General features: G+C 40.8%; 1 protein-coding gene and 1 pseudogene across 9 annotated transcripts in view; one reads left to right on the forward strand and one right to left on the reverse strand.

Annotated features, from left to right (window-relative positions):
- Nucleotides 1-22,736, reverse strand: part of ENOX1 (ecto-NOX disulfide-thiol exchanger 1) — a 540,681-nt gene that overhangs the window by 11,369 nt on the left and 506,576 nt on the right. For all 8 annotated transcript variants that reach the window (XM_081130691.1, XM_081130692.1, XM_081130693.1 and 5 more), the window contains one exon: nucleotides 21,589-21,691. In XM_081130691.1, the coding sequence (XP_080986817.1) occupies nucleotides 21,589-21,691 (103 nt within the window). The remainder of the gene's footprint in view (nucleotides 1-21,588; nucleotides 21,692-22,736) is intronic.
- On the forward strand, nucleotides 10,711-14,481 carry LOC308553527 (large ribosomal subunit protein uL22 pseudogene; annotated as a pseudogene). The gene is made up of 3 exons: nucleotides 10,711-11,252; nucleotides 11,360-11,494; nucleotides 14,422-14,481. The product of its transcript is annotated as a large ribosomal subunit protein uL22 pseudogene (transcript).

The raw sequence follows: 22,736 nt of genomic DNA on the forward strand, positions 1-22,736 counted from the left end.
AATAAATCAGAAGGCTTTTTGATCGTGAAAAATCAACTGTCAACATTGTACAGTGGTGCCTCGGTTTTCAAATGCAATCTGTTCTGGAAGATGGTTCGAGTCTGAAACGTTCGAAAACGGAGGGATCCGCAGCCGACAGCTGGGCCTCAGGACCTTGCCCTCAGCGGAAGCCGTGTGGCATGTTCGACTTCCGAGGCATGTTCGAAAACCGAGGCATTTACTACCGGGTTTACTGTGTTTGTAAACCGAAATGTGCGTCAACGGAGACGTTCGAGAACCGAGGAACCACCGTCCCGACAAATGAAAAGCTTGATGTTGTTCTCAGGGCTGAAGTGAAAGCATTACCTTTCCACCCTCCCTGCGCCTATATCCAGCATCAAAGGGGCTGAGAGGCCGCTGACTCCACAGACTGCACGCTTCTCTGTGTCAAGAAGCTGTGCAGGCCGCCGTTTGTCTGGTTCTGTTACGCAGGCTTTGAGATGACTTAAATCTGAGGCTAAGCCCTCGCAGTGTTTATTGGGAAGCCCTGATGCTTGGAAGCCAAAGCAGAGGAAGCCCCGCCTTGTATGAAATGCAGCGAGGGAGGGCGCTCAGCTAGAGCCCAGCTCTTGTTCTTGTACTGGTCACCCTGCGAACAGCAGGTGACCTTGGATTGACCTGGGATAGGCTCTCATGGTCCCCTGACCTCCTGTGTGATGCTTGGGGTGCTCTGGGATGCCTGCCGGTTTTTAAAGAAAAGTTACCAGTTTATTCTTAGGCTGAGGCCAAGGGCCAAAGTGGCTAGGTGAGCACTCTCAAGTACCTGTCCTCAGAGCGCTGCTCTTAGGTGGGTTTTATTGGTTTGCAGTAAAATGAGGGAGATAGAATAATTCATTACATTTCTCTAGAAAGCTCAAACCTCACTTTCAGACACTGATCTGTTTTTCTTGAGATATAAAGCACTACCCTTTTATTCTGAGGTGATGTTCTTCCTTTTTGCTAAAATGACCTTTTATGAAATAATGGTGAAGATAAAAGATAATAAAGGTAGTTTTAATATCTTTAGGTGGCAAATAGCCATTTTAATGTACTTAGGTGGTATTGTTTGGTTCCCCTCCCACCACTTTATTTGTTAACTTATATTTTAATTTTTTAGACTTGGCAAATACTTCTTTGTATCTGAATTTCTCAAACCTGGTGAGGTGGCATCGTGTACAATTCTGTTACCAATAAGAGTTAAAATATAGAAGCTCTTGATTTACTAAAAGAAGAATTAGAATAGAAGCATTTAAAAAATAATACTTTCATTTGCATTTCTTAAGGTGGGGGGAGGGGCAGAATTCTTCAGGACTGTGAATGGGGCTGACCCTGCTGTCCCAGGCTGAAGACAAGTGGTACTATGTCCACCACCTTCCACTGAGAGCCTCCAACTGATGGTAGGCAGACCCCCAACCCATGAGGAGGGGGACAGAGGAGTAGTCAACGCTGGCTTTGTAGGTGAGGGTGCTTCTAGTGAGCAGCTATTTTCACACACAGCTCCCAGAGAGTGAGTGGCTCACAGAGCCCGGAGGGGTGCCGCAGCAGGGGGAGCAGCAGTCCTTTCCTAGGTTGGACATCTGCTTAAGCAGGAGACTGGCAGATCTGGCTTTACCCTGACCAAGCACAGGGGAGATGGAGGGGCTGAGGTGGAGAGCGTTGTGGCACTGCCGTGTTTAGGGTGACAAGGATGTGTGAGTTTTCCCATGGGCAAGGGGCAACTCAGAAGGTAGAGGGGCTTGATCAGTCTTATGAGTTAAGTACCCCAAGGATCTCAGAAAATAGAGAAGAACATTTTTCATATTAGTATCCCCACTGGACAGGGACTTGTGAACTCCCAGAGAACCCACAGATTCTCCTATAAATGCCCAAGGGAGTGTGATGCGAAATTAAATGTTTTTAGTAGAATGAATAGAATGAGTCAGGAGAGGATGGGGTGGGGGGTATGGGGGAGAGGCTGATAACACTTGGCCTAGGAGATGAAATGCTAAAAGAGGAAATTTAGGGAAGGCAGAAATGAGGGGACTTGGAGTGGCCACTTCTGTTGCCTCTGTGATGCTGGCATCCCTCTGTGCACACATACTGTGCTTGCTCCCTCACTGTTTACTGTCCTCTGTCCGGGTCTTGGGTCTGTACCCCCAGGAACCCTGCCCTTTGTCTTTGCGTGTTCTGACTCAGTATTGCGAATATAGTATGCATTTATAATAAATGTATGTTGAATGAATTTATCCTCTAGAGCTAAGAATAGCCAGTGTGCTTGTTTAAAATTTCTGCTGTTAATGTTTCCTTATTCTATTTTATTGTCTTTTGAAGATGGTCATTCTTTTGTTTTACAATTAAAATGCCCTCAAAATATTTTTTCCATTTCTAATTTTTTACTGTATATATTTCCAGTCTTAGCACGGCAATTTTATGCTGCTACATGTGATTTTTTTTTTTTTTTTTTAATATTTGATTTTTTTTTTTTTTTTTAGAGAGAGGAAGGGAGAGGGAGAGAGAAACATCGATGGGAGAGCAAAACATTGATCGGATGCCTTCTGCAAGCCCCTCACCAGGATCAAGCTTGCAACCTGGGACATGTGCCCTGATCCATGTCAACCTTTTGGTGCATGAGACAATGCCCAACCAACTGAGCCACATGGGTCAGGGCAATGCAATACTTGTTTTGTGTCCTATCATATGGTCTATCTTAGAGAATATTCCATGTGCTCCTGAAGAAAATATATATTCTGCTGCTTTGGGGTGAAATGCTCTGAAGATATCAATTAAATCCATCTGATCTAGAGTCATTTAAGGACACCGTTTCCTTGTTGATTTTCTAAGTGTGATAGAGCTACCCATTGATGCCAATGGGGTGTTAAAATCCCCTACTATGACTGTATTACTGCCAATCTCTCCCTTTATGTCCATCAAGATTAACTTTACATATTTAGGTGCTTCTATATTGGGTGTTTACAAGGGCTATATCCTCTTGCTGGATTCCTCCCTTTATCATTATCTGGCGTCCTTCTTTGTCTCTTACTATATCCTTTGTTTTAAAGTCTTTTTTGTCAGACAAAAGTATTGCTATCCCACATTCTTTTACTTCCATTTGCATGAAATATCTTTCCATCCCTTTACTTTCAGACTCTGTGTGTCTTTTGTTCTGAGGTGGGTGTATACATGGGTCTTGTTTTCTTATCCATTCAGCTACCTTATGTCTTTTGATTGGAGCATTTAAGCCATTTACATTTAAAGTGAATACTGATAAGTATGTATTTATTGCCATTCTATTCTTTTAACTAAGTTCCTCTGTTGTCTTCTTCTTCCTCCCCTCTTCTTCCTCCTCCTCTTCTTCTCCTTCCTCCCCTCCTCCTTCTTTTTCTGCAGGCCCTTTAACTTTTCTTTTAATTCTGTATCTGGGAAGCCCTTTATTTTTTCTTCAATTTTAAATCATAGCCTTGCTGGGTAGTCTTGGTTGTAGGTCCTTGCTTTTCATCATTTTGAATATTTCAGGCCAATCCTTTCTGGCCTGAAATGTTTCTCTTGAGTAATCAGCTGACAGTCTTATGGGAGCTCCCTTGCAGGTAACTTTCATTCTCTTGCTGCTTGAAGATTGTCTCTCTGTCTTTAAATTTTGCCATTTTAATTCTGATGTGTCATGGTGTTGGCCTCTTTGGGTTCAACTTATTTGGGATTCTCGGTGCCTCCTGGACTTGTGTTTCTTTTTCCTTCACCTGATTAGGAAAATTTTCTGTCATTATTTCTTCAAATAGGTTCTCAATCCTTTGCTCTCTTTCTTTTCCTTCTGGTACCCCTAGATGTGTTTGTTGTTATGCTTCTTGTTGGCTCAAAGGTCCCTTAAACTGTCCTCATTTCTGTTAATTATTTTTGCTGCTCTGATTGGGTGTTTCTGATACTTTGTCTTCCAAAGCTGATTTGATTCTCTGCTTCATCCAACCTACTGTTTATTCCTTCTAGTGTATTCTTTATTGCAGATATGTATTCTTCATTTCTGACTGGTCTTTTTTTATGGTTTCGGTGTCACTTTTCATTCTGTTGAGCATCCTTATTACCATTACTTTGAACTGTATATCTGATAAACTGCTTGCCTTTGTTTCATGTAGCTTTTTTTCTGGATATTTCTCTTGTTCTTTCATTTAGGACCTGTTTTTTTGTTTCCCTATTTTGGTTGCTGTTTTGTGTTTGTTTCTATGTATTAGATATATCTGCTATGACTTCTAGTCTTTGTGGGGTGGCTTTATATAGTAGGTTTTCTGCAGGCTTCAGTGGTATAGTCTCACTGATCACTTGAGCTGGGTGCGCAGGAATGTCCCTTATGTGGGTTATTTGGGCTCTTTTGTTGAAATTGAGTCTTGATTGCTATTGGCCCCTTCATGCATGGGATCAATACTCAGGCTGTCTTACTGTGAGGCTCAACCCCAACTATGGCATGTGAGCTGCTGTGCAGGTGCTGACCACATAAAGTAAAATGTGACTCAGTAGGATTTGGTGCCTGCCGAGATCTCCCTTTAAATATTCTGCTTGTGAAGTTTACTGGATCTTGTTCTGATGTAGTCTGAAGTTGGCCACTGGGTGTGTTGGTTCTGGGCCTCTTGGGAGGGACTCTGGTGTAGGCCAATGTAAAACGCTGCTTATGATTGGCCCTGGACAGCATGTTTGGAGCTACAAGCAATCCACAGTTTGTTGCTGCTTTTGCTGGGTCTGGGTGCATGTGGGAAGGACCAAGCTGTGCATCAATGCTGGCTTTTACCAGCACCTGAGCCAGGGACAGGTCAGCAAAAGTCCCAAGACAGCCTGAGATGTGCCTCTGCCTGCCTCCCCCTGAGGTTGAGCCTCACAGTAAGCCAGCCTGAGTATCAATCCCATGCATGAATGGGCCAATAACAATCAAGTCTTAGGCTCAATCACTGAAAGAGCCGCTGGCTGTACTTGAGTTGCATGAGGTGGGTTCACAGTGAATCACCAGGTAGGAGTGAGTGGCATTCGCCAGATTGATACAGGTCCAAACTCAGTGCCACTGCTGTGTCTGAAGACACTCAGAAAACGTACCCAGTTATATCAAGTCTAGCTGCTACCAACTGAGTGCTTATACACCTTTGTGTTGTTGTGGGGTCTCAGAGTCATCAGAGTGAAGCCAGCAGGGAGTGAGCCTACTCTGCTTACTGCTGTTTAAAGATCATCAGGTACTATGGTTTTGTCACAGGGCCAATCCATCCCACTCACATCTTTTTCTCTTGTGGACTTAAAATTTTTTTTGTTGTTTACTTGATGAGAACAAAGTATCAAAATATACTTTCAGTTTAGTCAGTGCAGTATTCTCTTTGAGTTGAATGAGAACTGGGATCCTACCAGAATATACTTCCCTTTCTCAGGCTGCTTGGAGTTTTCCAAACTGTGTCTCCTTGTAAAGTTCTGGCTGAGATTAGCTTTCCCTACATCCATACTGGTTGGTAGTCTTCTGGGAAGCTTGAGAAAACTGTAGGCCTATCAGCTCACTGGGGTGGGGGGCAGCCGCAGGATGTCCAGAAAACTCAGTTCTGCACAGGAACAGCTGTTGCTCTAGAAAGAGTCATATCTTGCTGGAAACCAGTGGAGGCCTGACCATAAGCCAACCTGAAATATTCTTCTTCTTGCAGCCCATATGAAGCCTCCAAGGACAACGAACTGGAGAGCAGCAAGGAGGATGATCTGTGAAATCTGGGTTTTCCACTAAGCCATGAGGGGTCAGTTGTCTGTGGGCAGCTGCAGAGTGATAAAGCAATCATGGGGAGTGGAGAGAGGGAAGACTTCGAGTCAGTGGCAGAAGACTATTCAAACACTTGTGGGTTGTGATGATGGTTCTCAGCATCATAGGATTCCAAAAAGCTTTGAGTCCAAAACGCAGTTTGTTCCACTTACTTGGTGAGTACAATACCCGACCTTGTACAGTTAGGTTATTTGTTTTTAATATCTATCTGTCTGTCTTATTTTAACTAACCCCTGAGACTATAGTTGGGCCTTCAATATATTTTCCCTTGTATCTGAAATGGCCTTGAAACTCCCTTATTTGTCCAGAGAAACTCCACATATCTTTTCTTCCGACAAGGCACCTGTAGCATAAGTAGCCCTTCTCTGTGTTTCTGATTTTAGTATGAAGCACATTTCATTGTCTGTTTTCTTTCTCACTCATCTATGAATTTCTTGAGCTAAGAGATTATCTTATCATCACCATTTATTTGCTAACACAGTTCTTGTCATATGACAGGCCAGTAGTGCTCAAAATAATAGTCCCAGAAGTGCCTGCTTCAGCATCACCTCAGATTTTAGTTTCTAATAAACAGAATCTCTGTGTGTAGCTAAAGATTCTGCCCTTTAAACAGGCTGCCCAGATGATTCCTCTTCACAGTGAAGAATGGCAATTCTTATCAGAGGCTCTTGACAAATGTTTGTTGATTTATTGATATGGGCATTTATGTCTTGAAAACAAGATTTAGGTCACCTTTCATGTGAGGTTACAGTAGGAAGACAGCTGTCTATGAGGAAGTGGGCCCTTACCAGACACTGAATGTGCCCATACCTTTACCTTAGACTCCCCAACCTCCAGAGCTATGAGAAATAAATATGTTGTTTATAAGCAAACAACAACAACAAAAAGATTTAGGTGAATGACTCATTTTTTATGGTCAGTAGTGTTTAAAGGAGAACACACTCCCCAGATTATTTTTCTCAGGTGCAGCCTAAGTATAGCCTCAACTCTATTCACTGAAAACAACGAAAAGTCACCACTCAACCTTTATTAAGTGCATTTCTTAACATTCCATTCTGCTTCCTAATAGCCACTTATTAGGGGGAACATTCCAATTCAGATATAAACTGGTCTGTGCAGATGTGTGAAATCTGACGTGTAAAGCGTGGTGGTGGCAGGGGGAGGGCTTGATGTAAGGAAGCATCTTGGTTACCCACAGTATGTATTCCCTGATCTGCAGAGGAGTCAGGGCATATGTCAGGAAGTGTGCCTGAGCAGTCAGAAAGAGGATGCTGCTCAGGGGTTGGGGAAGTTCTGAAGAACAGCTGCTTTATAAAAAGAGCTGTTGAAGAAGTTTGAACTGCATCTGGATGGGATTTAAAATGATGACTAGCATTGACAGGGTGCCCAGGGAAGTGGGATTGGAAATCTATTGTATGAGAACAATTTAAAAAGCAAGAGAAACTGGAATGATACAGGTCCAGAGTTATTCTGTCAACATCTCTTTAAAGCTATTTGTCTATCAATAAAAACATTTTGTTCCATTTTCCTTCAAAACAATAGCCAATGGTTTCCAGCCAAACACAGCTCCAAAGCTTTGGTACTGAATCAAAAGTGTTGCCTCATTCTATCCCACGCAAGTTCGATACATGCCAACACCAACATGCAGGCCATACGTGAAATGAAGCAGAGTTCTAGCACAGACACAGGCAATGTCAGGCTGCTCTAACATGTGGTTCCCATAAAGCTGTGAGACATAAAATGCTATGCTGCAATGCCCCCATGAAAATGTAATTCTTTTAGGTCCAATTACATGTCCACCTGTCTTCACAAGGATTGACTACAAAATAACCCAGAAATCTCAATAATAAAGTGCTGTATAGGGGCCTGTCTCCTTTAGTTGAGTTGGAACATAGTACTCCATCCCCATTAACTGCCAAGCAGAAAACTTGACAGAAAGGTTGAACACCCAAGGGACACAGGATCCAAATCTATAAAGCTCCAAACAATGGTATCAATTAAATCCCACTGACTCTCTGATATGTTCCTAACTTATATGCCTTAAAGGCTCCAATTTCATAAAATGGTCATGAGAATGTCTGGAAAGAATCCATACTTTTGCCCAGGTAAGTTAGTGTCACAGATCATCACACATAACTAGGGTTGCTTATTATTTAGGAAGTTCTAGCCTTGGTTTTTAAAAACAATCCTCATTAGAGGATATGTTTCTTTTCATTGATTTTTAGAGAGTGAGGAGGGGAGGGAGAGATGAGATAGAAACATTGATTGGCTGGCTGCCTCCCATAGGCACCCTGACCAGAGAGTGAATCTGCAACGGCAACCTAGGTATGTGCCCTGACCTGGAATTGAACCTGCAACCTGTGTGTGTGTGTGTGTGTGTGTGTGTGTGTGTGTGTGTGTGTACAGGACAATGCTCTAACCAACTGAACCACCTGGCCTAGGCTAGCCTCAGTTTTATGTTCTCTGTAGATGGAATCCATTTGAATAGTTTATTTCTCACTCCCCCTTCTCTTACAAGCAATCAAGATTTGTACCACTGCATTTTTTTTATATAACATTTGTGTAACTCAAGAGGGTATTGAATTATCTGAATATATTCACAGATAGCATATACTATAGGCACCCAGATGTGATGATTTTGCCAATAAATATTTCCAATAGAGGGCAGATTGTTGCTGTGCTCCTGGCCTTCCAGACTGACTGAGATCAGGCCCAATGTCTTATATATGGGTGTAATTATTCTAAGGGAAGATCCAGGGGATTCCTGACCCCTGTAGATATATCGGAAATCCAGGAGGCTCCCAGAAATTCTATTTACAAGTATTTGTCAGAAAAGAAGTAGCCCTAGTGCTAGAAACTCCTTTCTCTAGCTCTGTCTAGAGTAGTTTTGGACCCATATTCTGTCATTCTGTCCCTATCACAGTTCTTATCTAGATTCTAAAACCTGCAGGAGAGGTCTTTATTGCTATGTTCCAACACTCAGGTATCTACAAAGTACGAATGGCCAAACTCAATTAGCAGAGGGGCTATTTAGAAGACAGTATAAATAAACCGTGTTCTCCAGGTAGAACATAAAATGACAAGCAATCTGAAGTGAGAGGCAGGGAATAAAATAAAGAAAATGGAGGCCCGTTCCCATTTTTTTAAACCTTGAAGTGGTCTCTATTATTCAGACTTAAACAAAGAGGGAAAGTGTACCATCATTAAGTGCTTTGTTCTTAACCTAAATGGATCATGGGAGAAAATCGCAACTTTGTCACACTGAGCAAAAGAGAAACAGCCGTCAGAGTTTGACATGTCTTCCAATAGAAGAAAAACCCAGTTGCTAAACCCATATGGGTTCATTTGGGGTTCTGGGAACTAATAGCACATCAGCATGTCTTAGGAAACTTGTGCACAGCATGCGAGTACAGCTGTGTATCATCAGAGAGAGAAAAAATAATTGGTTTTCCTTGGAGTATCTCTAAGTTGATGGCACATTCAATAACCCTGTAGTTGAAAAATCTATATGTGATGGATGAAGTCTAGACTGTCTTTTGAATTTATTCCTCCTGTGCCAGTTTCTACAGGCCCTGGAGTACCTGTCATCTTGAGGTGAGTGCACGTGGTATTTAGAAAGTGCAACCAGGTGCTCCTTCTGCCAGATAACGACCTAGAGAAGAACGCGCGTCTCTATGTTCAGAGCCTCATCCTTCACTCGTAACCATGCCCAGGAGGAGCCGCACACTGGGGCCAGCGCCAAGGTGCAGCTGGAATCAGTGCTGTGTCTCAGGGCATGAGAATGGCAGCTGCTCCTTCTGCGGGTCTGAGGACTTGGGAGAGTCTTAAACACAGTGGCTTCTCAGACGGGGTTCCAGGCACATTACCCACATATACTCATCCAGAACTCTTCCTGGGGGAGTAAGCACTGGTTCTGAATCTGCTGCTGCTGACTATCAAAAGAGAACATTTAGAGCTTTGTCTCTGGTCCAGACAAAGAAAAAAACCTAATTTAGTTGTATTCTGTGGGGCAACTCAATGTTTTTTATTTTTTAAGAGATTCTTTTTTATTTATTTATTTTTAAATTATTTTTAGAGAAAGAGGAAGGGAGAGAGAGAGAAATATCGATGTGAGAGCAAAAGAGCAAAACACCGACTGGCTGCCTCCTGAATGCCCCTAACTGGGGACTGAGCCCGCAACCCGGCATGTGCCCCGACAGGGAATAGATCCGGCAACCCCCAGGTGTGAAGGAAGATGCCCAGCCAACCAAGCCACACTGGCCAGAGCAAGTGATTCTTTGTAAGTGTTTATTTGATCCAAACTGACGACATATGCTAGGGAGCAAGATCTCAAATGCCCTCTGACTGAATGCTTTTAGGTGAAGAGCAACTTCTCCCTTCTTTTCTCTTCCTAAGGGCCAGCTTCTTTTACTTCTCTTGGGTTAATGGATCTATACTGGGCAGGCTGGGAAGCCTGGGTTAGACTGTTCTGGGTCAGCCCAGCATTGGTAGTCTTGATGTCCGTATATGGTCAGTATGGGGGTCCAGAACAAGTCACCCCAGGATGTGCTTCTGTGGTATGCAGATTGTTTTGAGCTAAAGGCAATGTTAGCTGCAGGTTCAGGAGAAACTTCTGCCCCCAACCCTTAACTATCTAGAACAATTTGAATTATAGTCTTTGCCCATAAGTGGTTATCAGTTATAACCTTTTTGACCACCTACATGGCAGGGCAAACTTTTATTTACTAAACATATGCTCTTCTTATCAACCTGCAATGACCCTTTGAGGCCTCCAAGGTGCATTCCCTCATCCCTAGCTCAGGATGTCTTACATAACCTCAGTCCCCCTTTCTATCTCTGAACCTCTCCTGCATGTGGGGTCTCTGACTCTCCCATGTATGCAAGGTTCCCATACATATGTATGCATTAAATTTGGTTATTTTTTTTCCCTGAGGTGACCTCTGAAAATGGCTCATTATTCGCTTGATCCAAAAACCCCCACACAATCATGCAAATCAAGAGGTTCAACTCTTTGTGTTCACTTTCAGAACACCTATGAAACTGCCCAGGCCATCAAGGGTATGCATATCTGAAAAGCCACTGAGTATCTGAAGGGTGTCACTTTACCAAAGCAACGAGTGCCATTCCGTTGTGACAATGGTGGAACTGGTAGGTGTGCCCAGGTGAAACAATGGGGCTGGACACAGGGTCTGTGGCCCAAAAAGGGTGCTTGAGTTTTTGCTGCACATGCTTAAAAATGCAGAAAGCAATGCTGAGCTTATGGGTTTCGATGTCGATTCTTTGGTCACAGAGCACATCCAGGTGAACAAAGCTCCCAAGATGCGGTGTAGAACTTACAGAGCTCTGGGAGGATTAGCCCACACCTGAGCTCTCCCTGCCACACCGAGATGGTCCTTATTGAAAAGAGCAGATTGTTCCTAAACCAGCAGAGGAGGTTGCACAGAAGAAAAATATATCCCAGAAGGAACTGAAGAATGGAAAACTTATGGTCGGAATGAGTCAGCGTAAAATAAATGCTAATAAAAGTAAAAGCAAAACAAATTTTTTTTTGGTTATTTCTCTTGCTAATCTGTCTTGTGTCTATCTGATTATCAGACCAGCCAGAAGAACGCTGGGGGTGGAGGAGTTTGTTCTTCCCCCAGCAGTCGGCTGTGGCTGGAACCTCACACTTACCCAGGAGGCCGCTGCAGATGGGGAGATCCTGGGGTGTCTGACACAGGCCAGCAGAAGGTAAGGGTTCTTCCCATGTCAGCACACCCCCAGGTCTCTCTCTGCAGGACCCAGTGGGATCAAAAGTGGTGAGAATATTTTTCTCTCTTTTAAATTAAATTGGCAGAGAAAATACTCGTGAAACTAGTTCCTTGGGCTAGTAAATTTTGGTTACTAAGTATGAGTATTCATTGGTTTTGTCTCTGTCTGGTTTCTTTCCATCCATTTTATTATATGTCCTGAGAGCTTGGTCTTGTGACAAGTGAGAATATTTTCTCTCTGGCCTCTACCATCCAGCAGGTGTACTTTGCCAGGGCCCCCTCCCTCTCTACCCAGCCATGACAAGCTCTCGAGAAGTTTTCTGTGTCTATACTGTTCCTCCCAGAGATGGTCCCTTACTCCGCCTGTTGGATGACACATATGCATCTGGTGGGCAGTGGAATAGTCTGTGGATTCAAGTTAAGGGAATCTTAAACCTGCTCTGTTCAAGGGGGCAGGGGGAGCACATGATTTTCTATGTTTTGGAACAGCTGTTTAAAGACAGGTCTCCCCATTTTTCTTAGGCAAACTCTGGGAATAAACTTCCTTGTTTGGGTTGTATCTTTTTCCACTTTCCTTTGGAGAGGCCTCTTGCATCCATGGTATTGGTTTGAAATGCTATAGATCCTATCGTCAAGGCCAGAGGATGGAGCCTTTTAATTGGAAGAACTAAATTAAAAAGGAAGAATTTTTTTTTTTCTTAGAGAGCTTTCATTGTTATAATAGCTAGTCATTAGGATTCTCTTAATTAGCCCTGGCCAAGTAGCTCAGTTGGTTAGAGTGTGGTCCCAATATGCCAGGGTTGCAGGTTCAGTCTTAGATCAGGGCACATACAGTAATCACCCAATGAATGTATAAGTGGAATATCAAATCAATGTTTCTCTTTCTCTCTTTCTCTCTCCCTTCTTCTCTCTCTTGCAAATCAATAAAAAATAAAAAATTTTAAAAAGATTCTCTTAATTAGATGGAAGGACAGAAATTAGAACAAAAATAAAAGTCCACTAAGACCCCAATCTATTTGCCTTCAGATATTATAAAAATTACGACTATGAAGATTTAATTGTCCAGCACATAAGAAAAATGAAGAAAAAGGTGACATTTTACTGGAAGACAACCTAAAATTTTTATGTCCTAAGAACTCTGCTTGGTATCTGTTAGGTTGGAAGTGATACCATTGCAATTAACCTAGTTATTAATATTAGGAAAGGAGCAAAGGGAAGAGAGATGTATACCCAGTAAAGCTGGGAGGACTAGTGAAGGCGCTTGCTGTCGGTCACACCCGGGGACAGAGATGGTTGGCCAGAATGGGCGTGGCCACTGCAGGCAGAGGAAACTTGGGATACTTAATTCCCTAAACAAAGGAGCTCTCTCTTACTGCTCTTGTGTGCTCTTGGTTCCTCTATGGTCTTGGGACTCTTACTGCTCAGGGTGAACTCTCCCGGATTCACCCCCACACAATGGACGAATGGACTGTGGCTAACACAGAACTGCACCCCGTTCCAACATGGAAAGAAAACTCTGGACACTGGCTTCCAGCTCTACTGAAGCCCCAGCTCCACTTCTATAACTGGGCTAAGAGAAATGGGGCTTTGGAAACCCAGGAATATAATTCCAGAGAAATAAAATTTTCTACCACATCTCATCCTCCTGTGGGGGCCTCTGGAAATGCTTATTCCAGTGGTACACCAAGAACCCCACTCCCACCAGCAACAGAGAAAGACCATCCACTCTTTTTTCCCATAACAGAAGCTCCAAAATATGGCCAGACAGAAACATGGGCTAATCTCCATTTATGGCTACAAAATTGTTGCCAGCCTTCAAGGAAATTATAAGCTAAAATTGTAATAGCTATCATGAGGAATGTGCCAATTAGGAAAAAAACGGGCTGAATAAAATGAACCTTGATGACGTTAAAACAAAAGTTTTAGTACAGAACTACAGAAGGCTGAATGGGCAAGTTGGCCCCCATTTGGTCCCCCAAGATTAAAGGGCTCCAAACAAGTCTGCTCTGTTTATCTCAGTGTGGAGAAATTTAAAAGACTGCAAGGAAGAGACGGCAATGAGAAACCTGACCAGCAATCTCTTAGGGCAACTGTCAGGCTGGTTAAATCAAGTTGCAAATTGATACCAGGGCCAAGGTCCCTCAGCTTGATCCCTTACTGGGGACTCAAAACCTTTGTACTCAAGAGTGGGTAAAATGATCAGGAGATAGAAAAGAGAAATTCCAGAAAGCCTTGCTATGGGAATTCCTGAACTGTGGTACCAAAACCCATCGGTGAAGCCCTGACTCAGGCTACAATTAGATTAAAAGAATATGAAAATGTAAGGATAAGTTTAGGGAAATTAAAGCTGTAACTGAGTGAAATGCTTCCTCTCTCTGGCCTTCAAGCTCGCTAATAGCTCCTGCTATAGAAATGCTAATTAACTAGAGGAATTCTGCTCCAGGCTGGGGCAGCCCCTTTATCAGTGAAGAGCTGGGGAAATACGAACTAAGTACTGACTCCGATTCAACTCAGACCAGCCGGTGTCAATGGACTGACCAGGAACAAAGGGATTTAGAAATTTTGTGCTTTTCCTTGGATCCCTTTTCAGCTCCTGGCTCTCTACAGTCCCCATTCACCTTTCCTGTACCCACCCTCCCTTCCCTTAATATATAAAAATACCTGAATTTTTAATTCTCTTAAGGTGGATTTGAGAATTAGTTTTCCTATCTTCTTTCCTAGTTTTCTCTATCAATAAACCTTTCCTTGCTCCAAAACTCCGATCTATTCAATATTGGCCTTTTGAAGCTCTGGGCACACAAACCTTGTGTCTGTAATAAAATGTTTGAACAGGCTTTATGTTAAAAAAAAAGTTATGTCAACTTTGGCTGATTGCATCTCTTTTACCTGATTGTATTGTGGAAATAGACACTGGGTCTCACTGGGGAGCTGCGAAATTCGGCTGTCAGTTCCTTCTTTGGGCTGTAAGAGGGAAAGGCTCTAGGAGGTAGTAACCTTTGCACCTCTTGGGTCCATGGAATTGTTTAATAATATCAGAAATATTTGCTATTTGTCCCAACTGAAACCTGACAAGATATTTGAAAAGATTTACCAACTTTTTGATCAGAAATTTGGTCAAAATAGTAACTAATGTCAGGGCGTGATAAGAAATCGACCTGGGGGAAAGAAATCTTCCAAAACTGGGTGGATGAATTTATCAGTTCTTTGCCAGTGTTTAGATGGCAACTCAATTCTTCAGATATTAAAAAACAACTGTCCTTTTTATTTTTTACAAACGAAGTCTTTATGGGGCCAGAGGCGTGGCTCCAGAAACAACTCAAAGCCAACCAATTCTTTTTACATTCCCCAAACCACCCCTATTCATCTCAAAAGGCTTATAAAAATTGGCCTTTAGAAAGGAAGTCCTTCTAGGATGTTCACATTTCTTTCCCTTTCCCTTTGAGATGTAAATACATGGTCTCCCGAAAAAACTATTACCTGGGCCATCTTTTAAAATGCAAATTTTAGCCCTGGCTGGGTCATACAGTTGGGTAGGGCATCATCTCAATATGCTAAGGTTTCGGGTTCAATCCCTGGTCAGGGCACATACAAGAATCAACCAATGGATACATACATAAGTGGATCAACAAACTGATGTTTCTCTCTATACATAAAATCAATAAATTAAAAATAAATAAAAATAAAAATAAAATAAAATGCAAATTTCAGCCCTGCCTGGGTGGCTCAGTGGTTGAGCTTTGACCCATGAACCAAAATGTCACTGGTGTGATTTCAGGTCAGGGCACATGCCTGGGTTGTGGGCTCGATCCCCAGTAGGGGGTACGCAGGAGGCAGCTGATGAATGTTTCTCGCTCACCCATGTTTCTCTCTCTCTCCCTCTCTCTAAAAATCAAAACATATTTTTATTGATTTAAATAAAATGCAAATTTTAAGGAGGTAATTCTTAATAAAAGAAAAAAAAAACAGTCACCTGAGCAGATCAATTTAACTTATTCCAACTGTTCTGTTTTGTTTTATCTAAATTAGTGACTTTTGCTTTATGGTACCTGTCTCACGGCTAAAAGATCTGTGTGTCTGTCCCTATGTTTATGTGTATTTTGGTATTTTCTACCTCTGCATGATACTGTTGGTTTATTTTAAAAAGAGCTCTATTATATTCGCTTAAACAAGCTCTTCTATAAGAATTCTGAAAAATATAATAGAAGCTGGCCCAAGTGCTTTTCAGAATCACATAACCTGGAAAAATATTTGATATTAAAGTTGGTTTTTGAGTTTGGTTTGTATAAATGGGCATATCTTAATAATCATAAAGCTTTATTTTTTAAATTTTTTTTCAAGCAGTTAACATTTTATTGGTTCATTACTCATTCAGTATGTGTGCATGTGTGCACACATAACCCTTGTTATTAGCCTTAAAATCATCAGCTTTAAATATTACTTTTGTTCTAGCTGGGTTTATTAAATAAGTTGACGTTATCCCTGCTGCAAAATTTGTCAGCAAGAAACTTGGTATGATGAAATTTTCACAGTAATCTAACCTTAATTGTTAGGGACAAGTAAATTAAATAAATGTAAGTAGGATAAAGGTTTTTAGGTGAACTCTATAGTGATAATTACATTGTTAAAAGTTGTTTCCTAAATCTCTTTGGTAACTTGAAACTATAAAGTTTTGCTAGATAAATTAAATGATGGATATTGATTGACTATCTAGACCATGTCCAGATAAGACAGAATAATGAAACATTAATACTGAACATAGGTTTATCTATTTTCTGCTTATTATAGAGGAACTAAAGATATTTGGGTTTGATATCATTGTAATTAACTAGTTATTAATAACAGAAAGGGAACAAAGGGGAGGCCAAATAGTATAGGCATGTCATTTGGGCAGCGTCACCAGGAAGCTACAACTTTACACTCCAACGGAGGGGAGACAGACACATGCCCAGTAAAGCAGAGGTGATACAGGGAAGGTCCTTGCCTGTCAGTCACACCTGGGAACAGGTCATTGGCCAGAATGCTCGTGGCCACTGCAAGGTTGCAAAATGTGGGATATTTAATCCCCTAAACAAAAGAGTTTGCTCTCTTGTGCTCTTGGTTTCTCTTGGTTCCTCTTGGTTCTCTTGGGTCTCTCGTTGCTTGGGGCACGCTCTCTTAGCTCTCCCACATTCACCTACATGGTGCACTGCCACGTGGGTCCCCACACAACGGACTAACGGACTGGACCTGGCCTCCTGCTGAGCTGGACTTGGCTGCACCATGGAACGGAAACTCTGGACACTGGCTTTGCTTTTAGCTTTACTGAAATCCTAGCTACACTTCTTCTATGACTGGAATGGGACTATACAAACCCAGGGATGTAATTTCACGAAAATAAAGCTGTCTACCACATCTCATCCTCCTTGGGGGCCTCCAGAAATGCTTATTCCAGCAGTACTCCAAGAATCCCACACCCACTAGAATAAAGAAAGACCACCCATGCTTTTCTCCAATATCACGTACATTAGTAAATATGTCTTGTGCCACATTAAAAAATGGGCTATAAGGAAATATGTTTTTAGAAATTATTAAATGTGCTTATAAATGTTTCAATCTAAAAAATACTCATATATAACAGATAATTCACAATTTTGTTTACTTAGTTTTCACTAGAAATTAGTTTTTTTAAGGTTATGAATTCTGATATATGTAATTAAAGCTACAGAAATTAAAAGTAATTGGGAAAAGAACAGGAGAAATAGGATATGTTTTGGCTTTTAGAAAATGGTATGAAATATGAAGATGCTTTTATTAAGGGAAGGGAAGTAATTTTGTCCTAATTATTTTTGAATGGGTGAGTGTGCTAAAAGGGACACAAAGTTTTAGAAAGTTTATGAAAAAGGAGTCTTGAGAAAGGAAATTTTACGTGTGGTCAAGCTGAATAAGACTGAAATTTAATCAAGTAGATGAATTTAAGTATCAAAAGTAAGGTGAAGCCAAATTAGAGTTTGGTTTTCTCTCTGCTAAACGACTAGTGGCCTGCCGCTGATACTGTGAAACAGTTTTCTGCCTACAGAGCAAAGATTCTGTGTTTTATTGAAATAATTTCTGTTTTATATTGTCTTAATTGGGTCCTTGATTAGTTAAGAAATTGGATCTCCTCAATAGTAAGAACTAAGTTTTGCTAGTCATTATGTAAAGTTCAGTATTTTTTTCAAAAATTTTCATTGCCACTTTGGTCAAGTGGATAATTACATATTGCTTCATAATGACTTATGATCCTATTTATCAAATATTCAAACCTCTTTATATATTTTGACAAGCTTCCCAAAATTTATATTATAAATGAGAGGCTTCACCCGGGAATGACTTTGAGGTGTTCCAGAAGGGCCCCTAGAATACCTCAAAAAATTCGTTTTCTCTCCTTACAAAAGAGAAATGTTAAACTACTTAAGCTTGCCCTGCTGGGTGTGGCTCAGCGGTTGAGCGTCCACCTAGGATCCAGGCGATCGGGGTTCGATTCCCGGTCAGGGCACATGCCCGGGTTGCGGGCTGCAGCCGATCAATGACTCTCTCATCATTGATGTTTCTCTCTCTCTCTCCCTCTCCTTTCCTCTCTCTGAAATCAATAAAGATATATTAACAAAAAAAAAAAAAAAGAAAAGAAACTACTTAAGCTTATTTTGGTGTGGTGAAATTACATGGAAAGCATTGTCAAATAAAAAAATAACACTGAGACTTCTTTATGTTGTATTTGTATAAGTATATGTTATAAATGTTCCAGAAATATATGTAAAATTGCTGGAAATCTGAAATGTCCTAAAATAAAATGTCTGTCATCAAAATTTAGGGACACACTAAAACAACCAAACCTGAGTATCAGATTGTGGCACATGTGGATGAAATCCATTCTGGTTTTGCAAAAATGGCCCTTAATTGCCAGACTTTTACCATCCCCATGTCCTTGTAACATGGCAACAGTCTGCTCCTGAGCCAGAGAAATTAAGATGGATAAACAATGACTGTAAATAAATGAATTATGGGGGCTACAATGGGAAACCCAGGACAGCTGCTTGGTTCTTCCCGGCTCCCTGGCACTTTTCAGTTTTTACATTCCTTCATCCACCATGGTACATTTGAGCGGGACTTCATCCAACGGCCACTTAGTTTGGGTAAACAGTATGTTCTTGTTTGTTGTGTGTGTGTTTTCCTAGATGGGTTGAAGCTTTCCTCCGCCACAAGGCTGATGCCCTCACTGTGGCAAAGAAACTATTAGAAATTTTCCCACTTGGAGCATACCTTCCAAAATCTCTAGTAATTGAGGCACCCACTTCACTGGGCAAAACATATGAGTCGTGATGGACAATCTTGCAAACTTCTTGGAATTATCACTGGCCGTATCTCCCTCAATTATCAGGCAACATTGAGAGAACTAACGGGAAGACTAGATCAGCAAACTGAGTTTCATTACACAGTACTGAATGAATTGATAAGAAGGGTTATAATTTTATGGCATTTTATTTAAAATATTGATAATTTTTAAAATCTTGTTTTCCAGATACAAGGAATTTTTCTTCTTTACAACTTTGTTATTTTTTTCTTTCTAACTGATCCCTCCAGACTTTTGGAAATTCTCAACAATTGAGTACTTTTATTTTCTTTCCTTTTTTTTTATGGTGGCAGGATGGGAAAGTATCATTTATTACACTTCCATGATAAACACATTTCCTGTGAATTTTTTAAAAAATGCTGTTTTTTCTGTGTCCTTGGGATTTTCAAAGAAACCGGTCTCGATGCTTCTTCAGTTCCCTGGTTGTGGGGCTTCTGTTCAGCCAGATTTCAGGAGGCTCTGAGTGATGGTGGTTCTGTATTTTAGTTGTAATGTTGATGTGGTTGCGGGAGGCGGCTGTTGCCCGCCATCTCCCTCGGGTACTTTTATTTTCATGTCTGTATGTTTGTTTGCATAAGTTCAATAGGAATCTATTCTCTTTATAACAGGTCAACTGGAAACTAGATATATTATAAAGCTTTGACTGGAATGTCATACTTGAGAGAGAGATGCATAAACTCGAATATGACCAGAAAGCTTTAGGAATTAAGATTGACTCTGACAGCCAATATAGAAAAACAGTCTGGTACCTTGCTTACCTTGCTTCACAGTGGTCTTTCCAGGTAAGCAAGAAAGGTTGCTTACTGGGAGATGCAAAGAAAGAACCTCAGGATATTTTGGGGACCTCGAGAAGGAAGGAATTAACTCCAAAGCTACAGGTATTGTAGGCAAAGTCTGATGGCAAGTATGCTTCCTGGCTTCTCAGCCTCAAGAGGACTTTTAAAGTTCAACCTGAAGATTCCTTATAAAAAATTCCAGCAATGCAGATTTAAAAGAGCCCATGTGCTTGACTACTATCCTTGCTGGAATTGTATCAGGCCAAGTTTATTGAAACTAGACTTCTTTTGCAAATAAATTAGTTTCAATTTGGCTATCTTAATAATGAGGGAGGAAATTGCTTCAATAGAAACTATAATATACCTTTGTGGATATTAAGTTCTAGTGCTGTTGTCTTTTCAGGTTTTTTATTTTATTTTAATTTCTGCCTATAAACTAAGCTGGATCTTGAATTTTTCCAGTTTTCTTAAATATTTGGCTGCAGCCCTCCAAGCTAACATTTTCATTTTCCCATCCCTTGGCTTGGAATCATGGGAACTAAAACTGCCTGTTTCCCAAGGCCATGCAAGCTAAAGTGGGGCAACTTGATGTAGACGTCAGAAAAATCACCACAGCAGCTCATCTATGGACAATCTTTGTTCCTGCTGCAGAAAGATCACCAGAGACATTCAAACTACAGACCAGGAAAACCTATCGGACTGTCACTGCCTGCCCTCACTCCAAAGGAAGATATTTCAAGACAGATATCTAGAAATTTTGATTGCCTGCCTTCAGAACTCAGAAACTGAGATTATAGTCTCCTCTACATATTAAATTTTGTTTTTCTTTTGTTTCTATAGACATGAGTCTAATTAAATACCTGATTGCTTGCACTATAGATTTAACTTTGGGAGCCATTTGCATCACTGCCTCCTGAAATGAGACATAACTATTTACCTGAACAGAACTTCTCTCAAGTCTGAGACTGATTCAATGACATATAGAACAATCTAGCAACCCAACCTCTGCAGTATGAAACTTCCAGGGAAGTTTCAGGGGAGGGAACTGTGGGGATCCAGAAAGAGTCACCCCAAGAGGTGCTTCTGTGGAATTCAGATTGTTTTAATCTAAAGGTTCAGCTGAAACTCTGCCCCCAACCCTTAATTGCCTAGAAGAATTTGAATTAGAAGACTTGCCCATAGAAATGATCAGGGATAACCTTTCGACCCACTTCAAGGCAGAGCAAACTTTTATTCACTAAAGGTCTGCTCTTATCATCCTGCAATGACCATTGGAAGCCCCCAAGGTCATTACCTCATCCTTAGCTCAAGATGTCTTACATACCTCAGACCCCCTTTCCATGTCTGAACTTCTCCTGCATGTGGGGTCTCTGAGTCTTTCATGTATGTGGGGTTTCCATACATATGTATGTATTAAATTTGGTTTTCTCTTGCTAATCTGTCTCAGGTCTATTTGATTATTAGACCAGCCAGAAGAACCTTGAGGGTAGAGGAAAGTTTGTTCTTCCACCACATCAGCATTACAGGTCTAGCCTCAGGACATGGCCTCTCTTGAGCCTGGGAATCTGGCTTGGTTTGGTGCTTTTGGACTGGACCCAACCTGGCCTCTACTTGGAAGTGATGTGACCAAATTTTGAAATTTAGGTTCATAACATGTAGGATGCAAATTAATCTGTCTTCTTGTACTCAGTTTTATGTTAGACCAACCACTACTATACATGGTTACAGAAGAGCAAAACCCCCCATTGATTTGTATATTCCTAATTTGAAATGCATGTAATATAATCTTGATGAAGTTAATCTCACCTCTGACCATAAGCAAAGCTGTTTAAATTGTTAACAAGCTGGAAGTGAATTACTTAAATATTATTTAAGTGAATTACTAAGAATTATTTAAGAGAACAGATGAGGAAAACAGGATTTCCTTACCAATTAGTAGAGCTTCTTTCTCTGATTTTAAGCCTTGACTTCTTTTCTCGATGTTGTTCTCTCGGTCTTGGTTGACTAATGCGACTGTCAACACATTGATTTCCTATAAAGTTAAAAAAGCAAAAAATATATAGATATTTATGTAGATTCTGTGTGTTTTAGTAAAAGCCACCAGGTCCCTTAAACTCTAGAAAAGAGGTCATTGCTTACATTTATAACTGAAGATCAACTTTTATAAATAATTGCTCTATTTGTCCAACAGTAGAAAATAATTCTAAAACTTACGCTCCTGGCTACAGCTCCCAGAAAACCAAGTAATTCTCTGCAAAAGTGGCAAATTTGGTGCAAATTATCTTAGGTTTTGTCCATGTTCTGATTAAACTGTTAGCAAGAACTGTATTTGACTGTAAAACTTTAACAAGTTTTATTTCAAATATGGAAAATTTTCTGAAAAGCATACAAAGGTTGATTTATAATTCTATGCTAGTAATTTGTGTTTGTGTGTGAAATAGGGCCCATTGGGAAGGTTAGATAGAGTTGTTAGGAGTGTTTAAGTTGAGTAGGTATACATCCTTATACACAACTGCGAACGGTAGATAAAGCAAAAGTTGGGAAATTCTTTTCTTTGGAAACTAAAAATGAAGAATTGTACAACAAACCAATAACACATGAAACATTGAGGCTGGGCTATTTTTAGTTCTCTCTCTAGTCTTTTTTATTTAAAACCAGAGAAAAAGATTTAACTCATATCCTTCCAAACTTGATATTAGGACTCAAAATGGAGAGTGATTTAACAGAAAGTCAAATTTAATGATCAGAGGCCTGCATACATGGGGCAGTATAATCATTAGGGTAGTCGAATCTTGTTGGGAAATTTCTTGATAGACAGGTCTCAATGAAGAATTAGCATACTGAGCAAAGACTTAAGATAATGTTTCTAATAGATGGTAGGGAATCTGCCAGAGGGTAGGCAGGTAAGGATGAAGGAGAACTGAGAAAGTCTGGGTAAATGGTTTGGCAGGTGTTACCAGGACTGGAACTGGCTATAGGATATTTAGCTAGTTACTACAAATGATCAAAATTGGCCAGGTAAAAGAATACAGGAAATTGTTGGGAGTAATGTTGAGCACATAAAGAACACAAGTCTG

This window comes from Miniopterus schreibersii (genome assembly GCF_964146895.1).
Source record: "Miniopterus schreibersii genome assembly, chromosome: 2".
NCBI lineage: Eukaryota > Metazoa > Chordata > Mammalia > Chiroptera > Miniopteridae > Miniopterus > Miniopterus schreibersii.